This window comes from Gorilla gorilla, chromosome 10, assembly GCF_029281585.2.
Source record: "Gorilla gorilla gorilla isolate KB3781 chromosome 10, NHGRI_mGorGor1-v2.1_pri, whole genome shotgun sequence".
Taxonomy (NCBI): Eukaryota; Metazoa; Chordata; class Mammalia; order Primates; family Hominidae; genus Gorilla; species Gorilla gorilla.
The window spans coordinates 44,307,235-44,334,289 of NC_073234.2; the positions used below are offsets into that span (position 1 = coordinate 44,307,235).

General features: G+C 49.1%; 2 protein-coding genes across 2 annotated transcripts in view; both read left to right on the forward strand.

Annotated features, from left to right (window-relative positions):
• The window catches only part of NEMP1 (nuclear envelope integral membrane protein 1), a 42,148-nt gene extending 34,251 nt beyond the window's left edge, over nt 1–7,897 (forward strand). The window contains exon 10 of the mRNA XM_063694611.1: nt 7,812–7,897. The gene's annotated coding sequence lies outside the window, so the exon portion shown is untranslated. The remainder of the gene's footprint in view (nt 1–7,811) is intronic.
• On the forward strand, nt 932–25,890 carry MYO1A (myosin IA). The gene is made up of 28 exons (XM_063694605.1): nt 932–1,290; nt 2,832–2,965; nt 3,071–3,186; nt 3,454–3,548; nt 3,768–3,872; nt 4,068–4,114; nt 4,249–4,312; nt 4,525–4,623; nt 6,961–7,064; nt 7,167–7,314; nt 7,812–7,930; nt 8,012–8,098; nt 9,677–9,742; nt 9,886–9,990; nt 11,900–11,962; nt 12,165–12,365; nt 12,536–12,762; nt 13,105–13,305; nt 13,533–13,626; nt 14,087–14,236; nt 14,338–14,406; nt 14,812–14,886; nt 20,004–20,138; nt 20,867–20,973; nt 21,307–21,439; nt 21,592–21,744; nt 21,920–22,047; nt 22,298–25,890. The coding sequence occupies exons 2-28, from the start codon at nt 2,852–2,854 to the stop codon at nt 22,422–22,424; spliced, it is 3,132 nt and encodes a 1,043-aa protein (XP_063550675.1). The 5' UTR covers nt 932–1,290; nt 2,832–2,851; the 3' UTR covers nt 22,425–25,890.
• Nucleotides 25,891–27,055: the final 1,165 nt, after the last annotated feature.

Consider the following 27,055-nt stretch of genomic DNA (forward strand, 5'->3'; position numbering starts at 1 on the left):
AGCTGAGAGTTGGAGAATCAAATCTCTCTTCAGTTAAGTGTCTGTAATTACCTAATTTGTTCTTTCTGCATGCCTGGGAGAGAGGATGGTAGGCAGAGGGGGCTTGCTGTTTTTAGGAATTTTCCTGGCTGGATGAAGGGGTACTTCTTATCTATCAGAGGGAGCTATTACAGCAGCTCAGGGTCTTACTCAGTATCCTAGTGCTGACGAATTAAAATTAGAAACTTCAGAACTTGGGCTGCAACTTTTGGCAAACTTAGGGAGCTGCATTCTGTTCCTGGTTCTGCCATGCACTAGCATGGAACTGTGGGCACATTGTGTAACCTCTCTGAGTCTGGTGTTTGTCCCTAGTTTTCCATTTTAATGGAGTATCTGTATTGCCTTCCTCGGGGTGGTGCTATTCAGTGAGGCAATGCAAGGGGGAGTTCAATGAAACTGGGACATCTATACACATGTGAGGTGTTATTACTAATCACTTTAATCTTTGGGTCTCTATGATAGGGTCTGATTCATGGGGGAAGGGAAGTGGAGAAGAATTTGGGGATTTTGTCTGCTTAGCTCTCCAAGTAATCTCATTAACATCCCCTGACTCCCGATAAGATAGGAAGAGTAGGTATGAGGGAGGTACTGTTTTTTTGCTAGGAAGACACTCTTTGTATAGATGTGTCTCGCCATGTTGCCTAGGCTGGTCTCGAACTCCTGGGCTCAAGTGATCCTCCCGCCTTGGCCTCCCAAAGTGCTGGGAGTATAGGCATGAGCAACCGCACTTGGCCCTACCTGTCCTTGACAAAATTCCTGACTTCTCTTTGGGAAATATTTTCCTTGGCTATAAATTCCATTCTTCCAGCTTTCATTTCCAAATTTGGGAGACAATGCAGCAAGAACCCTCCTTTAGTTAAGCCTCTCAGCTAACGCCAGCCAGATACCCTTTCCTACCTAGAGGGAGCTTGAGTGTCTCCCTCTGGGTCTTCAGGCCTGTGAAGGGTTAAGTGAGCCACACCCTCAGCAGGAACAGTCTGGACTTTGTGCTGATCAGCCATCTCCGGCCTCTCCTGGTTTGACTGGCACAGGGAGCCTGGGCTGGAAGAGGCAGCAAAAGGGAAAATCAGAAGAGTGGACACTGGCAAGAGGAGGGCAGCCTTTTTCCCAGCTTCCTTGCACCATGGACAGCTCCCATTAAGCCACCTCTCCATCCTGGGGCCGGGACTCTTATGCCCCATTCCTGTCAAATTGAGATTTCATCCACCATTCTCCAAGGACAGTGAAGTTATACCCTAGTTCCAGTGTTGGGTGAGTCCTGCCTTGACCTGTCACTGCTTCTCTTTAACACCTTGGGGCGCCCCATCTGGGGCCTGTTGCCTTTTTCCCTTCCCCACCCTCAACCAGTCACATTCCCACTCCCTTCAAATCCAAATCCAAAGAAGATGACTGCTCCCAACCCACCTTCTGCTTCTCACCCTTCCCTGCCAAGTTAGTTAAAAGACTTAGCTTTTTGTAAAATCTAGAAAATACAAAAATAGTATCTACTTCATGGGGATATTGTAAGCACTAAATGAATTAGTGTATGTACAGTGCTTAGAGCCCTGCCCAGTTCGTGTAAATGCTGCATGATTCCTAGAGACTGCTATTATTGATATTCTTATTGCTTCCTCAGTTGTGTCTTTCTGATAAGTGACAAGTGCTCTCTTTTCCTAGAGCTTGGGGAAAGCCAAGTGAAGGGAGAAGGAAGCCTGTGCCCCTTCTTGCCCCACTTCCATTCCTCCTTCCTCTGCTCCCCCACCCGGGTTCAGAGATGCAATAGCATAGGAGGATGTGTCTCTTTCATTCCTGTTCGGGAGTGGCATTGACCATTGTACTAATAATTCTGTCCTGTGCCTGGCCACTCTGCCTACTCAGTCTCACAGGAAAGACTGAGGAGGGCCGGGTTTCCTCCTTAGGGAACACCTGCCATGTGCCTACTGCATGGGGGCCAAGCCCCACCACCCTCCCTGTAATTCCAACTCTGCTCCTCCTTGCCCACTCCCCCAAGAAGCTAGGTGTGTCCCTCTGGGGCAAAGTCCATGCCAGAAGTTTACAGGAGTGGGTGTAAAAGCTGGAGATGGAAAAATAGAGACAGACATGCAGCACATCCAGAGGTCCTGACAACTGCCTGTTTGTTGGGGAAGCAAACCCTACTTTCATTTTCTTTGGGAAATTCCAATCTCTTATGGAGGAATCCTGCCTCTATCCTCTATAATTCTGCCTTGTCCAGTTCCCATTTTAAAAATGAAGCTCACTGTAGCAATGACAGGGAAGGAGAGACCTTTGGAAGAACTTCTGAAATGGATATGGGTAGGTTGGGTGTCTTTAATAGGGGCTGTGAGAGGTAAGGTGTTGAGAAGAAGCACTGGGGGGAGATGGGGAGTCTGGACCCTGGCCAGGGCCCATTGTAGGAGAGAGGGCTTTCTGTACCTGGCGGCAGCACAAGTCTTTGCTTACACTTTCCCCCTCAGCCCTCTCTCCTTCAGTCACAACTCTGCTTCCCCAGTTGTAGCCCACTGGGTGCCTGCCTTCCCCTGGTGGTCAGAGGAAGGTGTTCCTGTTCCACCCCTGCCCCACCCCCACCAACTGTAACCCAGGCAGCAGAGGATCCCCCCCCACCTCCTGCTGAGAGTTTCAGCCTCCCTATTAGCTTGGGCTGGTCCAGAGGCCTCTCCTAGGTTGGGGGCTCTCTTTAGGGCCAGGGTAGGAAGAGAGGAAGGCTCTTTTGGTCCTTCTGCCATCCTACCCTCAAACAGTTACTGGCCCCTAAAGCTGAGTGGACATCAGCAAACTGTGCCCCTTATTCCCAGGATCAGTGGCCCCTCTGGACATGCCTCTCCTGGAAGGTTCTGTGGGGGTGGAGGATCTTGTCCTCCTGGAACCCTTGGTGGAGGAGTCACTGCTCAAGAATCTTCAGCTTCGCTATGAAAACAAGGAGATTTATGTGAGTGTCATATGGGTGCCTCTGGCTGTGGATATGTGGCTGGAGAGGTCACAGGCTCCCACCTCACCCTCAAGCTCATTCCCTTCACCTTCTTCCTGGCTCCAGACCTACATTGGGAATGTGGTGATCTCGGTGAATCCCTATCAACAGCTTCCCATCTATGGGCCAGAGTTCATTGCCAAATATCAAGACTATACCTTCTATGAGCTGAAGCCCCATATGTGAGTAGGGGGACCAAGGGAAGGCTGACAGGGCCCCAGCTTCTTGACACTGAGTCATCCTAATTTCCTTTGTCCCTTCCCCTGAAGGGGCTTCTCCAGCTGCCCCTTCCTTCCCTGGCCTTCTGGAGGCCCCTTCCAAGGCCTGTCACATCTTGCCCAGTCTGCTCCAAGTAGAGAGAGTGAATGAACCTGCGTGCTGGAGATTGAGTGAAAGATGGTGTCTTGAACTGGTTCCACAATAGTCATTGCCCACTTCCTCCCCACAAGCTACGCATTGGCAAATGTGGCATACCAGTCACTGCGGGACAGGGACCGAGACCAGTGTATCCTCATCACAGGCGAGAGTGGATCAGGGAAGACTGGTGAGGCCCCTGGCTGGGGGAACACATGGAGTCACCTCTGGAACTGCCTCCTTGTCTCTTTGCAAGCCAGACCTAGACCTGACCCTCCTCCCCACAGAACTTCCTTTCCACTTTTTCTGACTCCAAGGGGTGGTGAGGCACTGGGGTGAAGCAAGTTAAGGAGGTGGGGGGATGGGCTAGTCCTGGGTGGGGACCCACAAGAGTGTTTCGCCTGCACAGAGGCCAGCAAGCTGGTGATGTCTTATGTGGCTGCAGTCTGTGGGAAAGGAGAGCAGGTGAACTCTGTGAAGGAGCAGCTGCTGCAGTCTAACCCAGTGCTGGAGGGTGAGAATTCTGCTCTCTGCCCTCTCCACCCTCCATCTAACCCCCAGAATCACTGAGCCCTAGACCCTCTTCCCCAGTGCTGCAAAATCACCTCTCTTGTTCGGCCCAGAAAAATCTGAGATTGTCATGAGGACTGGAAGCCCTTCCTCCTTTCCCTTCTCTAGAGTTTCACTTCTCCCCTCCTCATCTCTGTAGCTTTTGGCAATGCCAAGACCATTCGCAACAACAATTCCTCCCGATTTGTGAGTAAATGTCTCCCCACCTGGGAAGAGAGGATGTGGGGGCTTGAGAGGGAGGAATGTGGCACAGACCCCTCCCAGGCAGGGTGGTGAGAAGAGGAAGAAGCTAAGTCTCTCTCTCTGGTCTCTCTCTGAAGGGAAAATACATGGATATTGAATTTGACTTCAAGGGATCCCCCCTCGGTGGTGTCATCACAAACTGTACGTGTCTCCCCAATTCCACTCACCTGTCTTCCACCTGCCTCCCATGGCCCTTTCTGCTAATCTGTTCCTGTAGAAAGGCAGAATGTTAGATGTCAAGGAGACTTCCCAACCACTAGGAATGCCGGCGATGGGGGCATTCTCCAGTAGGGCTGGATAAGCTACGGCATCTCCCAGGCCCTCAGGATATTATTTTTCTAATTCTCTGCCAGATCTGCTTGAGAAATCCCGAGTAGTGAAGCAGCTCAAAGGAGAAAGGAACTTCCACATCTTCTATCAGCTGCTGGCTGGAGCAGATGAACAGCTGCTGAGTATGTGCCTGCATGGGGAAAGTGTCCTCATGAGTGACACATGGCAAAGTCCCCAACCTCCATTCAGTCCCAGAACCCTTGTTCCCTCTGGGCCCCTACAGCCCTTTTCCCTTGAGCCTCCCAGATTTTCCTTGCTGCATTTCCCATCCTCAGCCTCACCCACTCATTGTTGGGAACAAATTCCTTTACCCCTGTGTTCTCTTCCTTTTCTGGGGTTTTATTGCCAGGGATATGCCTTCTTGCCTCTTCACTGTTCTCGTTCCTCTTTCCTGCCTGGGTTCTGCTTTCCCTGAGCTGGCTTCAAATATAAAACACTTATATCCATCTACTTTCTTTCCTTCCTACCTTCAACTTAAGGGGATTTAATTAAAGCAGGGAAGCAGGCAGAATGTTGTAAGTGTTCAGGAACTTTCAGTGAACTCTAGTTGAAGCTGTCCTGGGTCTACATCTGCCTTACCTAGGACCCTGTTCCTGATTTTCTTTTCATTCATTCATTCACTCATTCATTCATTCAACATCTCTTGAACACCTATGATCAAATATTATGCTAGCCTCTAGGGATACAGAGTTGAGTAAGACATGACCCTGTCCTCGAAGAACTTATAGTCTTCTAGGGATAACAGGTGTGTGAGCAGATCCATTGTAATGTTGTGTGATCGGGGCCATCAGGCCTGTGCAGCTGGCTATAAGAGCAGAAGACCTAGAGCCCCTTGGCTTGGCCTGGGGAAGGGTCCATCACAGCCTGGATGCTGGACTGGCCTGAAGTGGCTCTGGGTGGGCATCACTGGAGTGTCTGGTGGACTTTAAGCCCTACTGGAGTTTGCCTCCCAATCTCCTCTCTGGCTGTGAGCACCGTGGGTGTCTGGCCCCTAAGAATGTCTCTTTGGTTTCTGGTGATTCTATGCTAGACCTGTGCTATCTCCTTTTCCACTCTTGGAGATCTCTGTGATCTTCAGGAACCCTGCAGATCTCATGCTCTTTCCTGGCTTAATAATTTTGGTTATGTTCAACTTGTCTGCATCATGGGCATTCGTGTCTTGTTCTGGTTGGTCTGTCATCTATTGGTTTAAATCAACTCTAGATGAGGTCTCCCAGGTATCATCATCCCCAGACTTTCTGACTCATTCTCCCTCCAGATACCCCTCCTTAGCAGGTACTCGTTTCAAACTTTGTGTGCTGGGGGAGCTGCTATTAGACTATAGTTTGAGGGATACTCCCTGATTCTCAGATCATTTGCATACCAGATAATTGATATCCCTCAAACTCCATGATTAACCGAATCCCTCCCATCCTAGGGAAACAGCTTTTATCATTCACTTGATTCATTTATTAAAAAGAGAAAATTTCCTGCATGCCAGAAAGGCACACAGAATATGGAGATGAGAAACACAGTCCCAACGCACAAGTTGCTCATTTGTGGGAGAGACAGAAAAAAACAAAACCTAGCCCATATGATATGGGCTGGGATATAGATTCACCAGTGGGGAATGCAAGACAGCCATTTGGCTCAGGCCCTCAGCATCAGAGAAAACTTTTCAGAAGAGGTGTCAGGGTCAGGGAACATGCTACCTGCCACTTTATTGGTGTTTGGTGTTCAAACAATGAATGAGCAACCCACGCCAAGAGTTGAGGCTGGGGGCAGGCAGGAGATATGCGCTTACCCTTCTCCCCTTAACTTCACCCTCCAGAGGCACCTGCGTAGGATGGAAGGGTTGCTTGTTTATTTTTATTGTTTAGAACCCTGAGGGTAGGAGAAGAGTAAAATGAGGGTTTTGTTTCATAAAAGTTGGGGGAAAACCCAATCAATATGAGCATCAAAACCCTAAACACTACTTAAAAGTGTACTTAAAAATTTAGTCTGTTAGGCCGAGTGACTCATGCCTGTAATCCCAGCACTTTGAGAGGCCGAGGCGGGTGGATTGCTTGAGTGCAGGAGTCGAGACCAGCCTGGCCAACATAGAGAAACCCCATCTCTACTAAAAATACCGAAATTAGCCAGGCGTGGTGGCATGCACCCATAGTCCCAGCTACACAGGAGGCTGAGGCATGAGAATCACTTGAACCTGGGAGGTGGAGCTTGCAGTGAGCTGAGATCGCACCACTGCCCTCCAGCCTGTGTGACAGAGTGAGACCCTGTCTCAACAACAACAAAAATTAGTCTGTCATCACAGGAATTAATGATCCCAAAACAAAGGAGGCAGGGGAAGAACCCAAAACAAAAATGACTCCTTTGGATAAATGAATGAATCCATTAGGGCAAGGGCTGTGAGGTGTCAAGGCTGAAGGGCTCCAGAGAGCCTGGGTACTAACCATCTTCCCCAACACTGGCCCTCCCAGAGGCCCTGAAGCTTGAGCGGGATACAACTGGCTATGCCTATCTGAATCATGAAGTAGCCAGAGTGGATGGCATGGACGACGCCTCCAGCTTCAGGGCTGTACAGGTGGGTGCCCAGGGTGAGGCAGGCTTGGGCCCTTAGGTCATCCTCTATTCGCATTGGACTGGCACCAACAGTTCAGCTTTTGATTTCTGCTTTCTGCCTAAGAGTGCAATGGCAGTGATTGGGTTCTCGGAGGAGGAGATTCGACAAGTGCTAGAGGTGACATCCATGGTGCTAAAGCTGGGGAACGTGTTGGTGGCTGATGAGTTCCAGGCCAATGGGATACCAGCAAGTGGCATCCGTGATGGGAGAGGTCTGCATCCCAGCCTGCTGGAGCCCCTACCCAGACCCTGAATTTCCTACTACAAGTCGTGTCCTTCTACCATCTCTAGCATAATTGATCTCACCCTGATGCAGTCCCACTCAGCCCACTCCTGAGTTCTCCCCTAAACAGACTCACTGAGAACTCCCGATGAAGCATATTGGAATGAGCTTTTGAAATTTGATATATCTAGGTCTGGAAATTCTCTGAGTCTGAGTTGATTCTTCTGCAGAATGGGGATAATCACACCTAATTCAGGAGATTCTCAAATTAAAGTAGATGATGCATGCAAAATGCCCAGATCCCCTTTCTCCTGTCCCCCAACTCCCTGAGATTCCTCCAGGGCCATGTTCTGGGTTGGCTGCAATGACTTCTCCAGTGAGACCCCAGGACACCAGTGTCTCAGGCAGTTTCACTTATCAGATCGCACTCCCTCCCCTGAGAGAAAGCTGCCTCTAAGGACATGCTGTACTTTCTCATTACCCCAGGTGTTCGGGAGATTGGGGAGATGGTGGGCTTGAATTCAGAAGAAGTAGAGAGAGCTTTGTGCTCGAGGACCATGGAAACAGCCAAGGAAAAGGTGGTCACTGCACTGAATGTTATGCAGGTAAGGAGCTCACTGGAGTGGAGGGGGCTGTTTCGACCCTGTTCTGTGATGCCACCCTAATCAGCTGGGCCTCACCCACAGGCTCAGTATGCTCGGGACGCCCTGGCTAAGAACATCTACAGTCGCCTCTTTGACTGGATAGTGAATCGAATCAATGAGAGCATCAAGGCAAGTGGCTGCTCTCCTTTCTCCATGCTCTCCTGTCTGCCTCACCTTCCTGCCCTGTCACCAGCCCTATATCTTGGTTTCTGAGATGAGCAGAGTAGGGAGGATGATGGGGAGGGTACAGTTCCTTCCAACAGTGTGTTGTCATGGAAACATCACTGGCTTTTGAGTTAGACAATCTGGATCTATCATCTACTTACTTAATTCAAAGTCATGTGGACTTTCAATTAAGGAAAAAGTCATGTGGACTTTCAATTTCACAAAGGTTCTGGGCCTCAGTGTCCTGATTTGGAAATAAGCCCACTAAGAAACACTAATATGCTGGGTGTGGTGGCCCATGCCTGTAATCCCAGGACTTTGGGAGGCTGAGGTGGGAGGATCACTTGAGCTCAGTAGTTCAAGACCAGTCTGGGCAATATAGTGAGACCCCAACTCTATATTTTATGAAAAAAAATAAGTTAAATAAAAAACTATTTAAGAAACACTAATGCATTCCTACCTGCTTCACAGGGTTTAATGAGGATCAGATAAATTATGTAAATAGTTACCATATGATACCACAATTCCCACTCCTAGGTATATATACCCAAGAGAACTGAAATTAGATGTCCTCACTAAAATTTGTGCACAAATGTTCACAGAAGCCTTATTTGTAATAGCCAAAAAGTAGAAACAGCCCAAATGTCCATCAGCTGATGAAGAGATAAACAAAATGTGGTATATCTGTACAAAAGAGTGTTATTTGTCCATAAAAAGAATGAAGTACTGATACATGCTTCAAGATTGATGAGACTTGAAAACATTATGCTGAGTGAAAGAAGCTAGTCACAAAAGACCACATTTTGTTTGATTCCATTCATATGAAATGTCCACAATAGGCAAATTCATAGAGATGGGAAGTAGATCAATGAATGCCAAGGGCTGTGGGGAGAGGGGTATGGGGAGTGACTAATAATGGGTATAGGATTTCTTTTGTGGGGTGATGAAAATGTTCTGAAATTAGGTAGTGGTGATGGTTGTACAACCTTTTGAATATACTAAAAAGCCACTGAATTGTACATGGTATGTGAATTATATTCAGTAAAGCTGTTATTAACAAATTATCCACATGGAAGTGCCATCTATTTAGAAGCTATTACTGAAAGGTAGTAGAATAAGAAGGAATTTGAGTCTAGGCTTGGTAAGTACCTATCCTTCTGAAATTTGACTTTGTTATCTGTAAAATGGGAACAATAATAAGTTATAAGGTTATGATAAATAAAGACATGGAATCTTTTGTAAAATGCTCTACAAATATAAGAGATGGTTATTGTCCTGAGAGGTTTTATTGTCTTTCTACCTGGTACCATCGGAGCACCATCCTGGAATCTATCTGTATCTTCCTTTTCCTCCTTTCCTCCCTCTTTGCTTGTTCTCTAGCGTGTGGAGGAGGGAGAGTAAAATCACAACAATTCCTTTCCAGTTTGGCAAAGCTCTTGCTAGTTCTGTTTGCCCCCTACTCCAACCCCATCAGCTCCAGAAGGACCTGGCCTGGTGTGCAGAGGGGGCCTGTCCTCAGATTTATCTTTCTCTTCTCTTCAGGTGGGCATCGGGGAAAAGAAGAAGGTAATGGGAGTCCTTGATATCTACGGTTTTGAGATATTAGAGGTGAGAGTGCCTCACCTCAGCACCCTTCTCCCCTAGGATTAGAGGTGGACAGGCTCACAGGGGGGATGTGAGGGAGGGGAGGTAGGACTGAGAGGGAGAAACAGTCTTGGAGTGAGCTCTCTAACCTGTGCTCCCTCTCTCAGGATAATAGCTTTGAGCAATTTGTGATCAACTACTGTAATGAGAAGCTGCAGCAGGTGTTCATAGAGATGACCCTGAAAGAAGAGCAAGAGGAATATAAGAGAGAAGTAAACCAAGTCTTTTCTACTTCCCCCTCTTAAACAACTTCTAGGCATATGCCAGAGCTTCCTTTCTCCTTGATCACAATTTCCTCTACATCGTCCCCAGATGGGAACACAAAGGACAAAATGTTTCCCTTGCATAGTAGATCATTCCAGCATTACCAAGTAGCCCTAATCCTCTGCTCTCCATTCTTCATTTCCCTGGCCTCCCAGGGTACATGTGTGGAAAGTCCTGACAAGAGGGAAGTGACAGCTGTGCTTGGCCTATGGCAGACTGTGAGCCAAATATAAAAAGGACATTTCTCCTGGGTTTGGCCCAACCACATCTCTTTCTATGCCCTTCTCTAACATCTCAGAGTCCTTGGTCTCCCCCGGGCCCTAGCTAGAGTTGCTGTCCTTTCTTTTAACACCATGATCCCAGACTTCCTCACCAGAAGTACCCCATGGCTCCAATTTCTATGGCTAAGTGTTAGAAAAGCTCTCTGATTGAGCTCATTACCTTCAAAGTGTGAATGGCTGAGAGTCTCACTCATCAAAACCCTCCCAGGGATGTTCCCTTGTGAGCTCTCAGGAATAGGTTATAACAGAATTTCAGGCAATGTGGTCACAATGTGTGAAAAAGTTTTTTTAGTTGTTTTGTATGTTTTAATTTTAACGATTTAAATGATCAGATACATAATACATTCCCATGCTTCAAAATTCAAAAAGCTTAGAAAGTATGTAAGGAAAGTTTCCCTCCTACTTCTGCCCCTAGCCTCCTAGTTCTCCTCCCCACCCAGAGGCAACCAACATGGGCTTCCTTCCAGAAGTCCTTACGCATATGCAAGCAAATTTGTAAATATATTTCCCCACAAAATCTATACAAATGGCAGTAAATACACTCTGTTCTGTACCTTATTGTCATCACGTAACGAGATCTTTCCATGTCAGTATGTAAGGATGCTTTTTTACAGCAACACAGTATTTTAAGAATATCATAATTCCTTTAACTGGTTGGGGAAGGTATTTGGGGGATGAAGTGGGAGGCAACTTAATTTAATTTTGTTTTCTTTAAAGACCTGTGATAGAGGGAGGAAAGAAAGACCTATGCTTCCCAGCCATACCTGAGAATGTCCCAGCCTGGAGCGTCTGACCCTTGGGTGGGATCAGGAGCTATCCTGTCTGTAGGCCTGATGCCCAGCAAGTCCCCAAAGTAGAGAACGATTATCTTTGGGTCTTCTGCTTTTGTACCATTCTTGCTTTTCAAAACATTATATAGTCTCAAAGTCTCATATAGATAAAGTGGTTCCTAAAGGGTAGTCCTGGACCAGCAGCATCAAAATCACCTGGAAACATGTTGGAAATGCCGATTCCAGGCCCACATCCCAGACCTGTTGAATCAGAAACTTGGGGAGTGGGACCCAGAAATCTGTATTTTAACAGCCCTCCAGGTGGTTGTGCTGCACACTCAAATTTGAGAATCACTGACGTAGATCTTTGAAGATGTATCAAATTAGCCTTGTTGTTTGATGATAAACTCTCACGTGCTGTGGTTTTATAGAGCACAGAGTAGTGTGGCCGCTGTTGCACATACACATGGATCCTTCCCCACTCCCACACTGGAAATCTCTATCCTAATCTTCACTCAACATGTTACACTTCCCTCTCCACCCTACACCACCTACAGGGATCTCTGCATTGTCTCACCCTCTCTCACAGCTGCTCCAATTCCTTCCGTGTGTCTGTCTACCCATCCCACAAATTCTCCACCAACCTTGGAGGGATGGGGACATAAATAGAAATCATACCAAGGACCCCTGTGAACTATGGGGCTTTCTGATGTCCTTTGTTGGGTGGGTGAAAGGCTGGATCTGGTGAGGTCTCTGGAGGCTTGTCTTGGACGTGTTCCCTGTAATTTGTTGTCTCCCCTGACCAGGGCATACCGTGGACAAAGGTGGACTACTTTGATAATGGCATCATTTGTAAGCTCATTGAGCATGTGAGTTGTCATTCTCTTATCTGTGGGACTTCCCCTTCCAGACTGCCTGAACATCCTTCCCCTGTCTCTCTCCCTGATTCCCTACTTGGTAGGGACAGTAAAGAGGGCAGAAGATAAGAGTGGAGAAGGGGGGCAGCAATGAGAACGTGGACATCTTGGAGGACCAGATTTAGGTTGGGCTTCTTTTGTTCCCCCGGCCCAGAATCAGCAAGGTATCCTGGCCATGTTGGATGAGGAGTGCTTGCGGCCTGGGGTGGTCAGTGACTCCACTTTCCTAGCAAAGCTGAACCAGCTCTTCTCCAAGCATGGCCATTACGAGAGCAAAGTCACCCAGAATGCCCAGCGTCAGTATGACCACACCATGGGCCTCAGCTGCTTCCGCATCTGCCACTATGCGGGCAAGGTGAAATGGCAGGGCTGGAGGGCAGAGATTAGGGCTCAGGCCCAGACTGAAGTCAATGGGGGAGGAACCCGGGGAAGGTGAGAGTCTGGAATACTTCACAATGAGACTGGGAGGGCCAAGTGCTGGGACAAGGTTGTGGGGTCTCCAAACCAATAGCTGCTCCTTTACAGGTGACATACAACGTGACCAGCTTTATTGACAAGAATAATGACCTACTCTTCCGAGACCTGTCGCAGGCCATGTGGAAGGCCCAGCACCCCCTCCTTCGGTCCTTGTTTCCTGAGGGCAATCCTAAGCAGGCATCTCTCAAACGCCCCCCGACTGCTGGGGCCCAGTTCAAGAGTTCTGTGGCCATCCTCATGAAGAATCTGTATTCCAAGAGCCCCAACTACATCAGGTGACATGCTGGCATGCAGGGGAACATGCTACATATGTGATGGCACGTGCAGGGTCCATGCGCTGTAGAACATGTCCATGTGGGGGTGCTTCTGGAATAAGGATATCAGAGGTCCTTTCCTCACAGAAAACAGTCAGATAAGGAGCTGAGAATCCCACAGGGGGAGAGCATCAGATTCGATAGGGAATACATAGAAGTGAGTGAAACTGGGGAGGCCAGTGTGTCTACTTTCTTTGAAACTTTTCAGTGAAGTGGACTGTGTGCAGCATAGGGGAATATGATGGGTTACACTGGCAATGATGTCAGCTCCTGAAGCCTGTGCCTTACCCCACCTCCCACCAGGTGCATAAAGCCCAATGAGCATCAGCAGCGAGGTCAGTTCTCTTCAGACCTGGTGGCAACCCAGGCTCGGTACCTGGGACTGCTGGAGAACGTACGGGTGCGACGGGCAGGCTATGCCCACCGCCAGGGTTATGGGCCCTTCCTGGAAAGGTACCGATTGCTGAGCCGGAGCACCTGGCCTCACTGGAATGGGGGAGACCGGTAAGACCCCATGGGGAGACTGGGCATCAGGAAAGGGCAGTGCAGGAAACATCTCTGGGGGAAGAGACCTGGAGGTGCAGTGCACATCTGCTGAAGCTGGGTGAATGGATACTTTGGGAAATGAATTGAATGATCACTTCTTGGAGGCTGAAAGGATTAGGGGAAAGGTGGAAGAGGACTCTCTCCTGAGATACCCCTCTGCAGCTTTCTGTCATCTGCTTCCATAGGGAAGGTGTTGAGAAGGTCCTGGGGGAGCTGAGCATGTCCTCGGGGGAGCTGGCCTTTGGCAAGACAAAGATCTTCATTAGAAGCCCCAAGACTGTGAGTTAGAGAGGGCACTAGCATTTGGTGAGGGTAGAAGGTGGAAGCCTTTCTCCACCTGAGAAAGGCTGGAGGGGGAGGGAGTGTGTATAACCTGGAATGGATCACTGTCCAGTGGATGGGAAGCTTCCTGTCTGCGGGAACCGTATCCCTGGGAATTGAACTCTTGGGTTCCTACACTGCCCTGAGCCTGGGGAGCTTGGTGCTGCATGGCTGTAAGTGCCTTTGCCTGAGGCAGAGCCCTTGAGGGTTGGGGTGATCAACATCTAGCTTACTGCCTGCTACAAAGTTAGAGTTAAGTAGATACTTGTTTACTGAATGAATAAATGAGCGAACTAAGAAGACAAAGGAATGATCAAATAAGGCCTGGTTGGGAAGCCTCAGTACTGTGGGGTATAGGAGAGGACAGCACTGTTCCCCTGAGCCAGTCTCTCTGTCACCCCCTTCCACCTCTCCACAGCTTTTCTACCTCGAAGAACAGAGGCGCCTGAGACTCCAGCAGCTGGCCACACTCATACAGAAGATTTACCGAGGCTGGCGCTGCCGCACCCACTACCAACTGATGCGAAAGAGTCAGATCCTCATCTCCTCTTGGTTTCGGGGAAACATGGTATGGTCATCCCTAAAGTCCCACTCTGTTCACTCTAATGGGGAAGATGGAAGGTGGCTCAGGAGGTGCCATTTTTCTAACAACTCCTATGTTTTCTACAGCAAAAGAAATGCTATGGGAAGATAAAGGCATCCGTGTTATTGATCCAAGCTTTTGTGAGAGGGTGGAAGGTAATGGAGAGTGGAAGAGAGGTTTCCTCACATTGTTTCTCCTGGATTGTGTCACCTGCTGGCTAGTCCTGCCTGCACCCAGGCCGCAGAGAGCTAGTCCTGCCTGCACCCAGGCCGCACCTCTGTGTATCAGCCCATCCATGTGTGGGTGGGTGTCTGGGAGTGAGAGGCCTGTAGGGGAGACCTGTAGAGGTGTCTGGGTGGGTAGATGCCTAACTTGGCAGCAGAACTTTGCCTTCTGCTCTAAGTGTCCTCACTGCCAACTTGTCTGATTTTACTTCCAACTTCCAGCTACAGTCTCAGCTCTTTATCTTACTCAGGTCTTTGCGTGGTTGAAAAATAGTACAACCTCTTCTAGAATCTGCCTATCTTCACTTTGGCTCCTTTCTTGTACTTTTCTGCCAGGCCCGAAAGAATTATCGCAAATATTTCCGGTCAGAGGCTGCCCTCACCTTGGCAGATTTCATCTACAAGAGCATGGTAAGTGGTAGGGGTTAGGGTGGATGTTAGGGATGGAGCAGGGAGGCACAGGTTTGGGAGAGGGGTTTGAGAAGAGGCAACCCAAAGCTTTCCCCCAAGAGTTTCCTCAGTCTGCATGTACTTAAGTCCTAGGAGAAGAGGGCAGCTACCTGCAGGGACCAGGCCCCAGTGCCTTGGACTCAGGGGCAGAATCAGATAGCATTTTGGCATGAGTGGACAATCCAGGCAACCTTGTGGCAGGAAGGGGTCTCAGCACACCCACCATCTGGTCTATGGTCAAATAGCCTTGTGAAGAGCCTGGGGCTGGATGTTTAACAACTGTTGAAGAGGCTAAGCCTCGTTGAAGAGTAGAGTGATCCACACATTAACTAGCTCAACCTCCCAAGATCCATTTTAGGGTTGGGGTGAGAGTAGGCGAATTGTATCTTCCTTCTACTTCCTCTGAAACTATTGTCAGCAAGTCAGAAAGTAAATCTCAGGAAGGACCTATCCTAATTCTGGAGGACGTGGGTCAGGCTGGATGGGAAGACCCACCTGGAAGGCCTACACATTCAAACTTACAGACAGCTCCCAGGGGGAGAAAAACAGGGACAGAGAAGAGTAACTTCTGGAGACTTCAGTCAGATAGCAGTAGTGCTTCTGAGAAGTGTCAGGGAGGAAACCAGGGAGGGAAGCACTTCCAGTGAAACCTTGGGAAAGGCCGAGAGAAGGAGGAAGAGCATGGGATCTTGGACAGAGGCTGGAGCAAATTGGTAACTGACCTCCGCTGATTGGGTTTTTGACCATAGTTAGGACCCTGACTGTGCTCATTCAGACATAAGACATGTTTGCTTGCAGCCCCTCTTTGTTGTTTGAGAGTCTGGATCCCTCAACTCAAGAGAGGAATGGGGGCTCTGAAGCTCTGGACCTCTTTTTTTGCCTTCTTGAGCCTTCATTTGCTCGTCCTCTTCCCATTCCCAGGGAAGTTCCATCTTCCAGGTCTCTTCAGTTGCCTGATCACCTCTTGTGGTGGTGTCAGAGTGTCTGCCTTCCCACCATACATGCTTCTTGCTACACACCTGAGACTTGTAATCTGATTTTGGTGTTATCTCCTGACTGCCCTTCTTCTTCCTTTTCTTTCATCTGTATATTGTCAGGCAGCTACTAATTGTCAACCCAGAAGCTGCTGGGTTTAGACCAGGGTCTCAATAAATCACACCCCCACAGAAGCCTGCGGGCACTGGGCACTGATTCCCCCAGTGTTTCTGACTATTCCAGTTTGCCACTGCCTTGACTGTAACTAATGCTAGTACCCATTATCATTTGTTTTATTTTTATTTATTTTTTGAGATAGAGTTTCACTCTTGTCGCCCAGGCTGGAGTACAATGGCGCGATCTCAGCTCACTGCAACCTCCGCCTCCCAGGTTCAAGTAATTATCCTGCCTCAGCCTCCTGAGCTGGGATTACAGGCACGCGCCACCATGCCCAGCTAATTTTTGTATTTTTAGTAGAGACAGAGTTTCACCATGTTGGCCAGGCTGGTCTTGAACTCCTGACCTCAAGTGACCCGCCCATCTCGGCTTCCCAAAGTGCTAGGATTACAGGTGTGAGCCACTGCGCCCAGCCTATTTCTTTTTTGAGATGGAATCTTGCTCTGTCGCCCAGGCTGGAATGCAGTAAGCATGATCTCGGCTCACTGCAACCTCCATCTCCCGGGCTCAAGCCATCCTTCAGCCTCGGCCTCCCCAGTAGCTGAGACCACAGGCACATGCCACCACGCCTGGCTAATTTTTTGTATTTTTGGTAAAGATGTGGTTTCACCATGTTGCCCAGGCTGGTCTCAAACTCCTGAGCTCAAGTGATTCACTCGCCTTAGCCTCCCAAAGTGCTAGGATTACAGGTGTGAGCCACTGCACCCGGCCTTACCCATTATCTTTTGAACATCTACTATGCATTAAGCTCTTTACATGCATTAACTCTAATACTTTCAATAACCCTGTGAGGTAGGCTCTTTTCTTTCTCCCATTTTGTAGTTAAAAAGCCAAGGCTCAGAGAGGTTAAATAACTTGCCGGGGGTTCCACAGCTGTAAGTGGTAAAGCTGGGTTACAAACTATTTGACTCTAGAGCTTTTAACCACTGCCTAAGACTGCCCCTCATCAATAGAGGCTTGGGCAACCCATGGCCCTAGGCAGACCTGGGGGCAGGAGGGCTGCATAGGAAAGGGCAGAACTTTCTAGTTCTAGAACAAACAATAAAAAGAAGAAAGCCTTCAGAGGCTCCACATTAATTGGAACAAAGGGGATTATGACAGATGCTTAGGCATGTTTGTTGAATTATTAATAAATAAAATCAGACTAGGGACTGGGGACTCCAGTCTTGGAGGCCTTCACAGGCCCAGATCCCAAACCCACCAAACCCACTAGACCTGCAGTGGAAGCTACAATGAGCTTGGATAGTTCCTGCAGTTAACAGCAATATACTATGTATTCTGCCTCTTTCTATTTTAATTTTTTAACCTGATATCTTAGTAAAACTTTTTCATAAAAATTCCAGACATTTGGAAGTGCCAAAAATCAAGTCATTTTTTATATCTTCAGTAATTCTGTGCCATAAACAAACAGGTTGCTAGGTGCTCTATGGGATGTAAAACCTTGGCCAGGCAAGGTGACTCACTCCTGTAATCCTAGCACTTTGGGAGGCTGAGGCGGGAATATTGCTTGAGCCCAGGAATTCGTGACCAGTCTGGGCAACATAGTGAGACCTAGACTCTACAAAAAAAATTTAAAAATTAGGTGGGTGTGGTGGCTCATACCTGTAGTCCCAGCTACTTGGAAGGCTGAGGTGGGAGGATCGCTTGAGCCTGGGAGGCGGGCAAGGCTGCAGTGAGCTGTGATGGTGGCACTGCACTCCAGCCTGGGCGACAGAGCAAAACCCTGTCTCAAAAAAAGAGGCAAAAACAAAAACTTAAGAATCCTTGTTCTAGATTGGGGCAGACTAAAGAGTCAGTTGCCATGGATGAAGCTTGATTGGATCCTGGAAAAGGAAAAATAAAGCTTCAAAGGACATGTTTAGAAGTTTATAAAGGACATGTAGAGAAATCTAAGAGTGGATCGCTGTTGGATGAGTGATGTTGATTTTCTTAGGTGTGGTGATGGAGTTATGATTGTTTAAGAGAATGTTCCAGTTCTTGGGAGAGGCATGCTGACATTTTAGGGTAAAATGTCATGATATCTATAACCTACTTTAAGATGGTAGGGTAGCAAGGATTTGTGTAAATGTGTATATGCATGTATTTATATGCACACATATGTGTGTGTGTTAGAGCACACAGATAGTGCAAGGTGTTAACATTATCAGTTGGTGCATTTAGATGAGGAACATACAGTATACAGATGTTAATTTTATCTTTTTTCAACTTTTCTGTAAGTTAAAAAAACTTTCAAAATAATAAGCTATATTGAATTTTTAAAACATCATATTATGCTATTCTTCTGTATAAATTCTCCAATGGTGTTCCATTTCACTCCTTACCACAGCCTACAAGGCCCATCATGATCTGCCCCGACCTACTCTCTGATCCTCTCTCTTCCTGCTCAAGTGATTCTGGCCACCTTTTTTTTTTTCTTTTTTAGACAGTCTTGCTCTGTCACCCAAGCTGGAGTGCAGTGGTGCGATCTTGGCTCACTGCAACCTCCGCCTGCCGGGTTCAAGCGATTCTCCTGTCTCAACCTCTAGAGTAGCTGGGATTACAGGCATGCGCCACCATGCCCAGCTAATTTTTGCTCACCCTGGCTTTTTAATGTCTCTGGAATATGCTGCCACTCATTCCTGCCTCAGGGTCTACTTCTTTGCATCACAGCAGATGCCATTATCTGATATCACACTATATATTTATTTGCTTGTGTAGTTGGTCCCCTTCTGCACCCTACAGTAGAATGTAAGTCCGGTGAAAATGAAGACTTTGTTCACTGTTATGTCCCAGTACCTAGAACAGTGCCAGGCACTAAGTAGACACTCAATAAATGTTGACTAGTGAAAAAAAATGTGAGACCTGGGATCCTGCCTTATAAGGACTCAGTGTCTAGAAAGGGAGCTGTTTTCCATGCAAATAACTATAGTACAAAGACGAGTGTAGGCAAATTGCTATGGGGCTTCAAAGAAAGGAGAGGCAATCCGGGGCTTGGGGAATCAGGGAGGGCTTTGAGCTGATCTCCCAGGTTGGCAGAGTTGAGTCAAGAGAGCATCGAGAGCTAAGGCACACAGTGATCATGCATGGGCTGGGTAGGAGCATGGGAAAGAGTCCTGTCTGGGTGGTGTGCCCAGGGAATGCAGGGGTCCTGCGACATGAGGCTGGGCTCTAAGTGTCAGGGAGGAAACCCAGGAGAGAAAAGCACTTCCAGTGAAACCTTGGGAAAGGCCAGAGAGAAGGAGGAAGAGCATGGGATCTTGGACAGAGGCTGGAGAAAATTGTAACTGACCTCCGCTGATTGGATTTTTGACCGTGGTTAGGACCCTGATTATTGCTCATTCAGACATGAGACACATTTGCTTACAGCCCCTCTTTGTTGTTCGAGAGTCTGGATCCCTCAGCTTAAGAGAGGAATGGGGGCTCTGAAGCTCTGGGCCTCTTCATTGTCTCCCTGAATTCATTTGCTCTTTCTCCTTTGCTCCTTTATTTGCTCCTTCTTCCTTTGAATGGAGGCTGACATGTTTGGACTTGACTGATTTGAGAGGAGGGGAAATTTGGTACCTAGCCAACAGCTGACACAGACAGTGGCTGCCACCTGTAGGCAATTGTGAACAGAAGGAATAGAAAGCTACAGGAGCAAAACTTTGAGACCAGCTTTCATATTGGTTCCTCTTACCTCACTGCCCTGGGTAGCAGGTCTCTGGTTGGAACTAATCGTTCTCTCCCTCCAGTCTCCTATTCATGCTCTTACCTCCCGGCCTCAAGCCTGCACCTCTTGCTGAAAAAGATCGAAGAGGTGACTCCCTTCCATCTCTTCAGCTCCACCCCTTGCTTTTCACTGTGGGTTAACTTCCTCCTTTGAAGTGGCAGGATCTGGGTGCCAGTTTGCCTGTCAGGAAGTGTTTCTTCTCATCACTCCACTCCCAATCCCCCTGGTCCCAAACTAGGTACAGAAATTCCTACTGGGGCTGAAGAACAATTTGCCATCCACAAACGTCTTAGACAAGACATGGCCAGCCGCCCCCTACAAGTGCCTCAGCACAGCAAATCAGGAGCTGCAGCAGCTCTTCTACCAGTGGAAGGCAAGTGGAGCCCAGGCACCCTTCCTCTCATTTCGTCTTTTTTTTCCCTCCCCCTGATTTTCCTCTTTTGCCTCCCTCTTCTATTTTTTTCCCATTAAAAAAATTATGGTAAAATATACATAACATACAATCTACCATTTTAATGGTGTTTAAGTGTATAGTTCAGTGGCATGAGCGACATTCATGTTGTTCTGCAGCCATCACTGCCATCCATCTCCATATGCGTTTTTCATCACCCCAAACTGAAACTCTGCACCCATTAAGCAACAACCCCCTATTCTCCCATTCCCCTAGCCCCTGATATCTTATAATCTACTTTCTGTTTCTATGAATTTCACTTTTCCAAGTGCCTCATATAAGTGGGAATCATATAATATTTGTCCTTTTGTGTCTGGCTTATTTCACTTAGCATAAAGTAATTTGTTCTTTTATTCAGGAAATGCTTATTGAGCACCTGTCTGGGGCTAAGCCTTGCCCTGAGAGCTGAGCATAGAGCCCTCCTGGTGCTTTTATTTGATGGTGTCCATTCCCTCCCCTAGCCTCCCTCAGTTCTTGCACTCCTCCTCAATGGTCCTCCAGCCCCGGCCTCTCCCTGAGGTGTCTAGTGCCTGTCCTTTTTCCTCAGTCTCTCTCCTCTCCTAGTGTCTTCTAGTCAATATTTCTCACCTCCCTCCCCAGCCCTGCCCTCCCACTCTATGATTTTAGCTCCTGTCCCTCCTTCCTCACAGTGCAAGAGGTTCCGGGATCAGCTGTCCCCAAAGCAGGTAGAGATCCTGAGGGAAAAGCTCTGTGCCAGTGAACTGTTCAAGGGCAAGAAGGCTTCATATCCCCAGAGGTGAGGGCCTCCCAGACCCTGCACAGCCAGTTCCATCACGCAGCGGTTCTCAAACTTGAGCGTGCCTTAGAATCACCTGGCAGGATTGTCACCCCCAGGTGCTGTGTCCCTCCTCAGAGTCTCTGATCCAGCAAGTCTTGGGGTGGGGACCAAAATTTGCCTAACAACTCCCCAGGTGGTGCTGATGTCTTGGTCCTGGACTGTGCTCTGTGGACACTGACAGAGGATACGTGGATGTGGGGGAAGGGCCTGGGAGGACTAGGATGGGAACTCTGGAGGTGGGGAAGAGGCCTCTGGGCCTTGTCGCGCTGCACACCTCCCATGTGTTCTCAGTGTCCCCATTCCATTCTGTGGTGACTACATTGGGCTGCAAGGGAACCCCAAGCTGCAGAAGCTGAAAGGCGGGGAGGAGGGGCCTGTTCTGATGGCAGAGGCCGTGAAGAAGGTCAATCGTGGCAATGGCAAGGTAAGGGCCTGCAGGCTGAACTCCTCCCGCAGCTAGTGCAGAGCTGTGGGCTGGCATCTGGAGAGCGGATGGCAGGCTGTGTTTGCGCCCTGCCAGGTGGAGTGGGGGCAATTAATCCTGCCTTTCCTCACCCTTTCCTGTTCCGTCCCTAGACTTCTTCTCGGATTCTCCTCCTGACCAAGGGCCATGTGATTCTCACAGACACCAAGAAGTCCCAGGCCAAAATTGTCATCGGGCTAGACAATGTGGCTGGGGTGTCAGTCACCAGCCTCAAGGATGGGCTCTTTAGCTTGCATCTGAGTGAGGTATCAGAGCTGGGTGGGGCAGGCCTTGGACTGGAGAAGGTGGTATGCATCCCAGGGCTGGGGCAGGCTGGAGGTGATGGGGACCAGACCTTTCGCTCTGGGCCTTTGATGTCCCTCAGGTGCTCCTGAAGAGAAAAAATGAATCCCTTTCCTGCTATTTTTCCCTCTTCCTAAGATGTCATCAGTGGGCTCCAAGGGGGACTTCCTGCTGGTCAGCGAGCATGTGATTGAACTGCTGACCAAAATGTACCGGGCTGTGCTGGATGCCACGCAGAGGCAGCTTACAGTCACCGTGACTGAGAAGTGAGGCCATGAACTGGGGGTGAGGGGCGGCTTACGGTAGATGGCCAGGCTGATGGTCATCATGACCAGGATCAGAAAGCGAAGCATGTAGGGCAGTGCAGACCGGGGCTTGGAGGTGTTTCTCAGGCCCCCACCCAGGTTCTCTGGGGCCTCAAGTCCTCTGACTCGCATGATGGGGGGGCCATCATGGAAATGCGGGAGTCGGGGTGAGGGGATGGGCACTAGACTTGGTTTTCTGTTCCCTCTCCAGGTTCTCAGTGAGGTTCAAGGAGAACAGTGTGGCTGTCAAGGTCGTCCAGGGCCCTGCAGGTGGTGACAACAGCAAGCTACGCTACAAAAAAAGGGGGAGTCATTGCTTGGAGGTGACTGTGCAGTGAGGAGGGGGCACCATGCAGAGACGGCAGTTGCTTCCTCCTGAACCAGCACTAATCCCCCTCTGCCCTCCTGTGTGGGAGGATCTCTAACCCCTCTGATCGTGGGGCATGGCTTGGGGATTAAACTACCCTTGAAGAGGACCCTTGTCCCAAACCCTTCTTGTTCTCTCCTCCAAAAGTAGCTTCCTCCAACCCTCAGCCTCTCTGCTCACTAATAAAACATGTGGCTTGGAAAGGTTCAGTCAGGGTGGGTGGGTCCCTGTTCCCCCTATCTTTTCACCCAGGTGTACTTAGACCCCTGCCCCCATGCCCTTTTTCCTCCTCAAGCTCCTTGGAGCCAGCTAGTGAGGTAATAAGAAAGGAAAAGAAGGAAAATTGTCTCCGGGCTCCTTGACCGGCTGAGCTCTGGGGGGGTGTTTAGAGAGACTGCGGTGGGTGGAGGGGCTGCGGGGGGAGTTAAGGATGGGGCTCAGGTCGCAGGTGGCCAGTGGACTGATTCATTAAGTGTGTCCCTGGAGGGAAGAAGTGAGCATCCCTGTCTTGGCAGAAACTGGGGTCCTTTGGCGATTTAGCCTGAAAAGCGGCCCAAGGCTGGAGGGCTTATGTATGCTGGGGTGCTGGGGAATGCAGGGTCTCCTGTACGTGGGAACGCCATCACCCCTTCTACTCCCACACACAGCACAGGGCTCCATCACACCAGCCTCCCCGACACCCCCTTCCTTCTCACACACCCGAGATGCCAAACTGCTGCCAACAGTTATCTTGCTCGTCTCTGTCCCACAGCTGGGGCCTGCAGCAGGTGGCACTTCACATCACTCACTTGATGAGGCTCCCTCATCAAGACCCCCCCATCCCTGTGACCTGGCCCTTTCCTCTCCTCTTCCTTTATTTTTCCTGCGTCATTGTCATTATCTTTTTCTCACCCTCCCAACTATCTCACACCATCTCATTGTCCCTGTTTCTGTGAGCTCTGACTAATATCAATATGTAATATTTTGTAAAATGCTTTAAATATTTTCCTACTCCCCCTCATATCTATTTTCTCATAGATTCTGTCTTGTCTCAGCCTCTCACCATCCTGGCCTCTAGCTTTGGGGAACAAGCTGCTCATATAGTCACAGTAAAATTTAGATCTGTGGTCTGTGAGAGCTTAGCAGGGTCTGCCTTTGTTTTTGTCTCTGGCTGTCTCTTCCTCCTCTCAAGATCTCTACCTTGCCTACCTCTTCCCGCTTCCTTCCCTTAACTCACTATGCCTTGAGGCTGGGGTCTCCCTCCACCTGACTTCCATCTGCAGGCAGCTCACGGCCGGCTATCATCCTGGCCAGGGAGAACTGATTAACTTCTCTTCCTGCCTGCAGATTAATCTGCTGTCTGAGCACAAGCCACGTGCTTCTGGCACACCCTGCTTTGAGCTGAGATAGAACCTGGGGAATCATCTGTTTTCAGGCGGGCGAGGGGCTAGAGCCTGCCTTGTTTGGGAGGAGGGTGGCTCTGTTCAGAATAGGGGTAGCTCAGGCTCTGGCCAGCCTTCTCCCACCCCCAACAGCTCCCCCCATCCTTGACTTCTCAGAATCAGGCCGAGAAGAGCCTATCTGGCCGAGAGTGGGGTGGTGACCTGCGCCTCATCGCCCCCGCTCTCCATCTCATCTCCTGCTCCCAGGGCCCAAATTGTCGTCACTTTCCCAGTGAAGTGTCTGGTCATTTTCAGAAGCAATTTCAGGAGAACATGCAGCTGCTGCTCCCTATCCTGCATGTCCCTTCACAGGGCTGAAGGCACTGTCAGCTCCCTGGGCTGGGGGTGATGGGAGAGGGGAAGGGCTAGGGCCCTCACCCCTGTCCTCACTGTGCCCATCATGTAGATGGACTGGAGTTCAAGGAAGGGCAGGCACTCCCCTCCTCCTTTACTCTTCTGTCACTCTCTTCCTCCTCTTCTTTCCTGTCTCTGCCTCTCTTTTCTGGAGCCTAGGAGTGTGTGTTTTCATCCCCTGAAACAAATAGGGACTCAGTTTCCCCACCTGTGTTACAGGGTTGGAATTGGCTCCATCACTGTGGGAGAAGCTGGAGTTCTGCTACCAGTCCTCCCCTCCCCAGCCCTGCCTCTTCTCTCCCAGCCCTCTCCCTTCAGCCAGTTCAGCGCTCTGAGAGTCTGGGTTGTTTCAGCCTCTGAGGGGCACAAGCCATCCTGGATTCCCCTAACCCCATGAGGAGCCATTCTAGCATCTCACAGCTTAAACCAGCTCTAGCTCAGTCCTCCTGGCTTAGTCCATTTCTTCCCCAGGCTCTGAGGGCCTCTTGTTCCTTGCTCTGTGGGGTTTTCTCCAGTTGTCTCCTGGCTGCAGGACATGGCAGGACATAGAATGCTGTCATCCTTCCACTCTTGATTGGCATCTCCACCCAGTGTCACATATGACCCTAGCCCTGCCCTCCCCTTGCCAGTACCCCTCTGGGATTTTGCGAGAGTCCACAAGTTGTGCATGTGGTGGATATACTCAGGCCATCTCGTGTGTACAAGCTAGAGGGTCTGCTTCCACCTCTGGCCCTCAGTGAATTGCTGACTAACCTGTCTCAACACAGCACAACTGTACACACCTTTTCCTGGCCTCATCCCTAACCCATCATAGCAGCAAAGAGGGGAAGTTGCAGGGGAGGAGCTGCTAAGGACCCTGGACTCCAAGTACCCTGCTCCTCTAGGCCAGGGACATCATCTGAGATGTGGCTCAAATAAAGGGTGGGTGTTCAAGAAAAAACACTTGGGGACTCTATAGCTGCAACACCCACTTTACATGTCATTTCCATATGATTTGTAGGCAAAATGAAGCCCAGGCTGTCCTAGCCCTCCAATACCTCCCTCTCTCATCACCTCTCCAACATAGCCTAGCATTAGCTCTTTCAAGTCTTTGCTAATCCCAGAGATCAAGGGGTGATCAACTCTCCCTGCCATCCCCTTGTTCCCCGCCGCCCCCCCGGCTCCCCCACCATCCTTGGCTCCTGCCATCCTCTTTGAGATGCTGCATCATCAAAGGACATTATTTATGGTGTGCCTTTGCTGAAGCCCTGCTTCCCTGGTGCCAGGGCTTGGGAGCAGGGATGGATGGGTTGGTGGGGGAGAGGGGTGGATGCAGAGATTGGACCCAGGAGGCTTTTAGTCCTCAGCTCTTGGCTTAACACCTCCTCCTCTTACACACCCAACTCCCTCCAGCCTGCCCAGCTTGGGCCTTCAGCTCCAGATTGGTGGGGTTAGGAGAGGAGGAGGAGGGAGATGGATGGAACCAATTAGGAACAGCACCTGGGCTCCTCACAGGAATGAACCAGTCATGCCATTTGCATGTAAACAGCTTCCCACTTCTCTCCTCATCCTACCAAAGGCTCCCAACCCTGGGTCCTGGCCCATGTTCTTTGCCCACACAGCCCTGTAATTAGCTGGGTAATGAGAAGCTTTTAATGAGTCCCATTAGCATCTGGTGTAATAAAGAGGCCTTGAGACCCAGCTGCTGTCCTCACTTTGGGATGAACACGGGTCCCTGTGTAGCCAGTGACTTCTGTCAGTACAGTCTAAGTTCTCGGGTGGGGTGGGAGACAAACATTTCAGGACCCCAGCAGCACTTGAGAGGTTCCATGGTGGATCCATGTTTTTGACTGTGATACAAGAAACTTGGCTCTGGCTTCCTTGTTCATTTTGTAAATAACATTTTTTTCTTCTTTTAAGAGACAGAGTCTTACTTTGTTGCCCAGGCTGGAGTGTAGCAATGCAATTATAGCTCACTGCAGCCTCAACCTCCTGGGCTCAAGTGATCCTCCTGCCTCAGCCTCTGGGATAGCTGGGGCCACAGGCATGCACCACCATGCCTGGCTAATTTTTAAAAATGTTTTTGTAGAGATGGGGTCTTACTTGCTATGTTGCTCAGACTGGTCTCGAACTTCTGGCTTCAAGCAATTCTCCCACCTCACCCTCCTAAAGTGCTGGGAGTATGGGCATGAGCCACCATGTCCAGCCTTGTAAATACATTTTTATTGAGCACCTATTATATGTCAAACATTATAAAGTGAGGGATACAGTAGCAAACAAAGCAGACAAAAATTTTTGTCATCATGACACTTATATTCCTGGGTGGGAGTGGTGATAGAAAGACAATAAGTAAAATACTTAGCATAGTGGATGTAATAAGTTCATGAAGGGAAAAATGGGAGTGAGGTATATGGAGTTTTGGGGTGGTGATAATTTTAAATAGGGTGATTGGGGAAGGCTTTGTTGCACAGATTGTTTTTGTAGTAAATATGAGATAAAGATACGGTTCTCTCCCAAACTCAAAATGTAGAAGAGTAGAAGGTCCCAAATCTTCAAGTCTCTTGGAGAGGGGGGCCACCCATTCCGTCTGGGACAGTTAACTGTTCCCTCACAGGTCAAAGTTTATGCCAGTGCAGTAAAAAGAGTGGGAGACCTGGGGTGAGACAAACCTGGATTTGAGGCTGTTCTTCACTGATTAGTAGCCATATGTACTGGAGCAAGTGACTGAACCTTCTGGGCCTGTTTTCTCATCTGGAAAATCAGAATATTCCCTACTTACATGGTCATGGTGATGAAAACCAGTTGGACTGCTCCACGCCAAAGCACCCTGCAAACATTCAGACCCTGC

Coding starts and splice junctions, on each gene's coding strand:
- MYO1A (XM_063694605.1), top strand. CDS start 2,852: ATGCCTCTCCTGGAAGGTTCTGTGGGGGTGGAGGATCTTGTCCTCCTG. Junction 12,763..13,104: donor AAGAGCCCCAACTACATCAG/GTGACATGCTGG, acceptor ACCTCCCACCAG/GTGCATAAAGCCCAATGAGC. Junction 14,407..14,811: donor CTTTTGTGAGAGGGTGGAAG/GTAATGGAGAGT, acceptor CTTTTCTGCCAG/GCCCGAAAGAATTATCGCAA.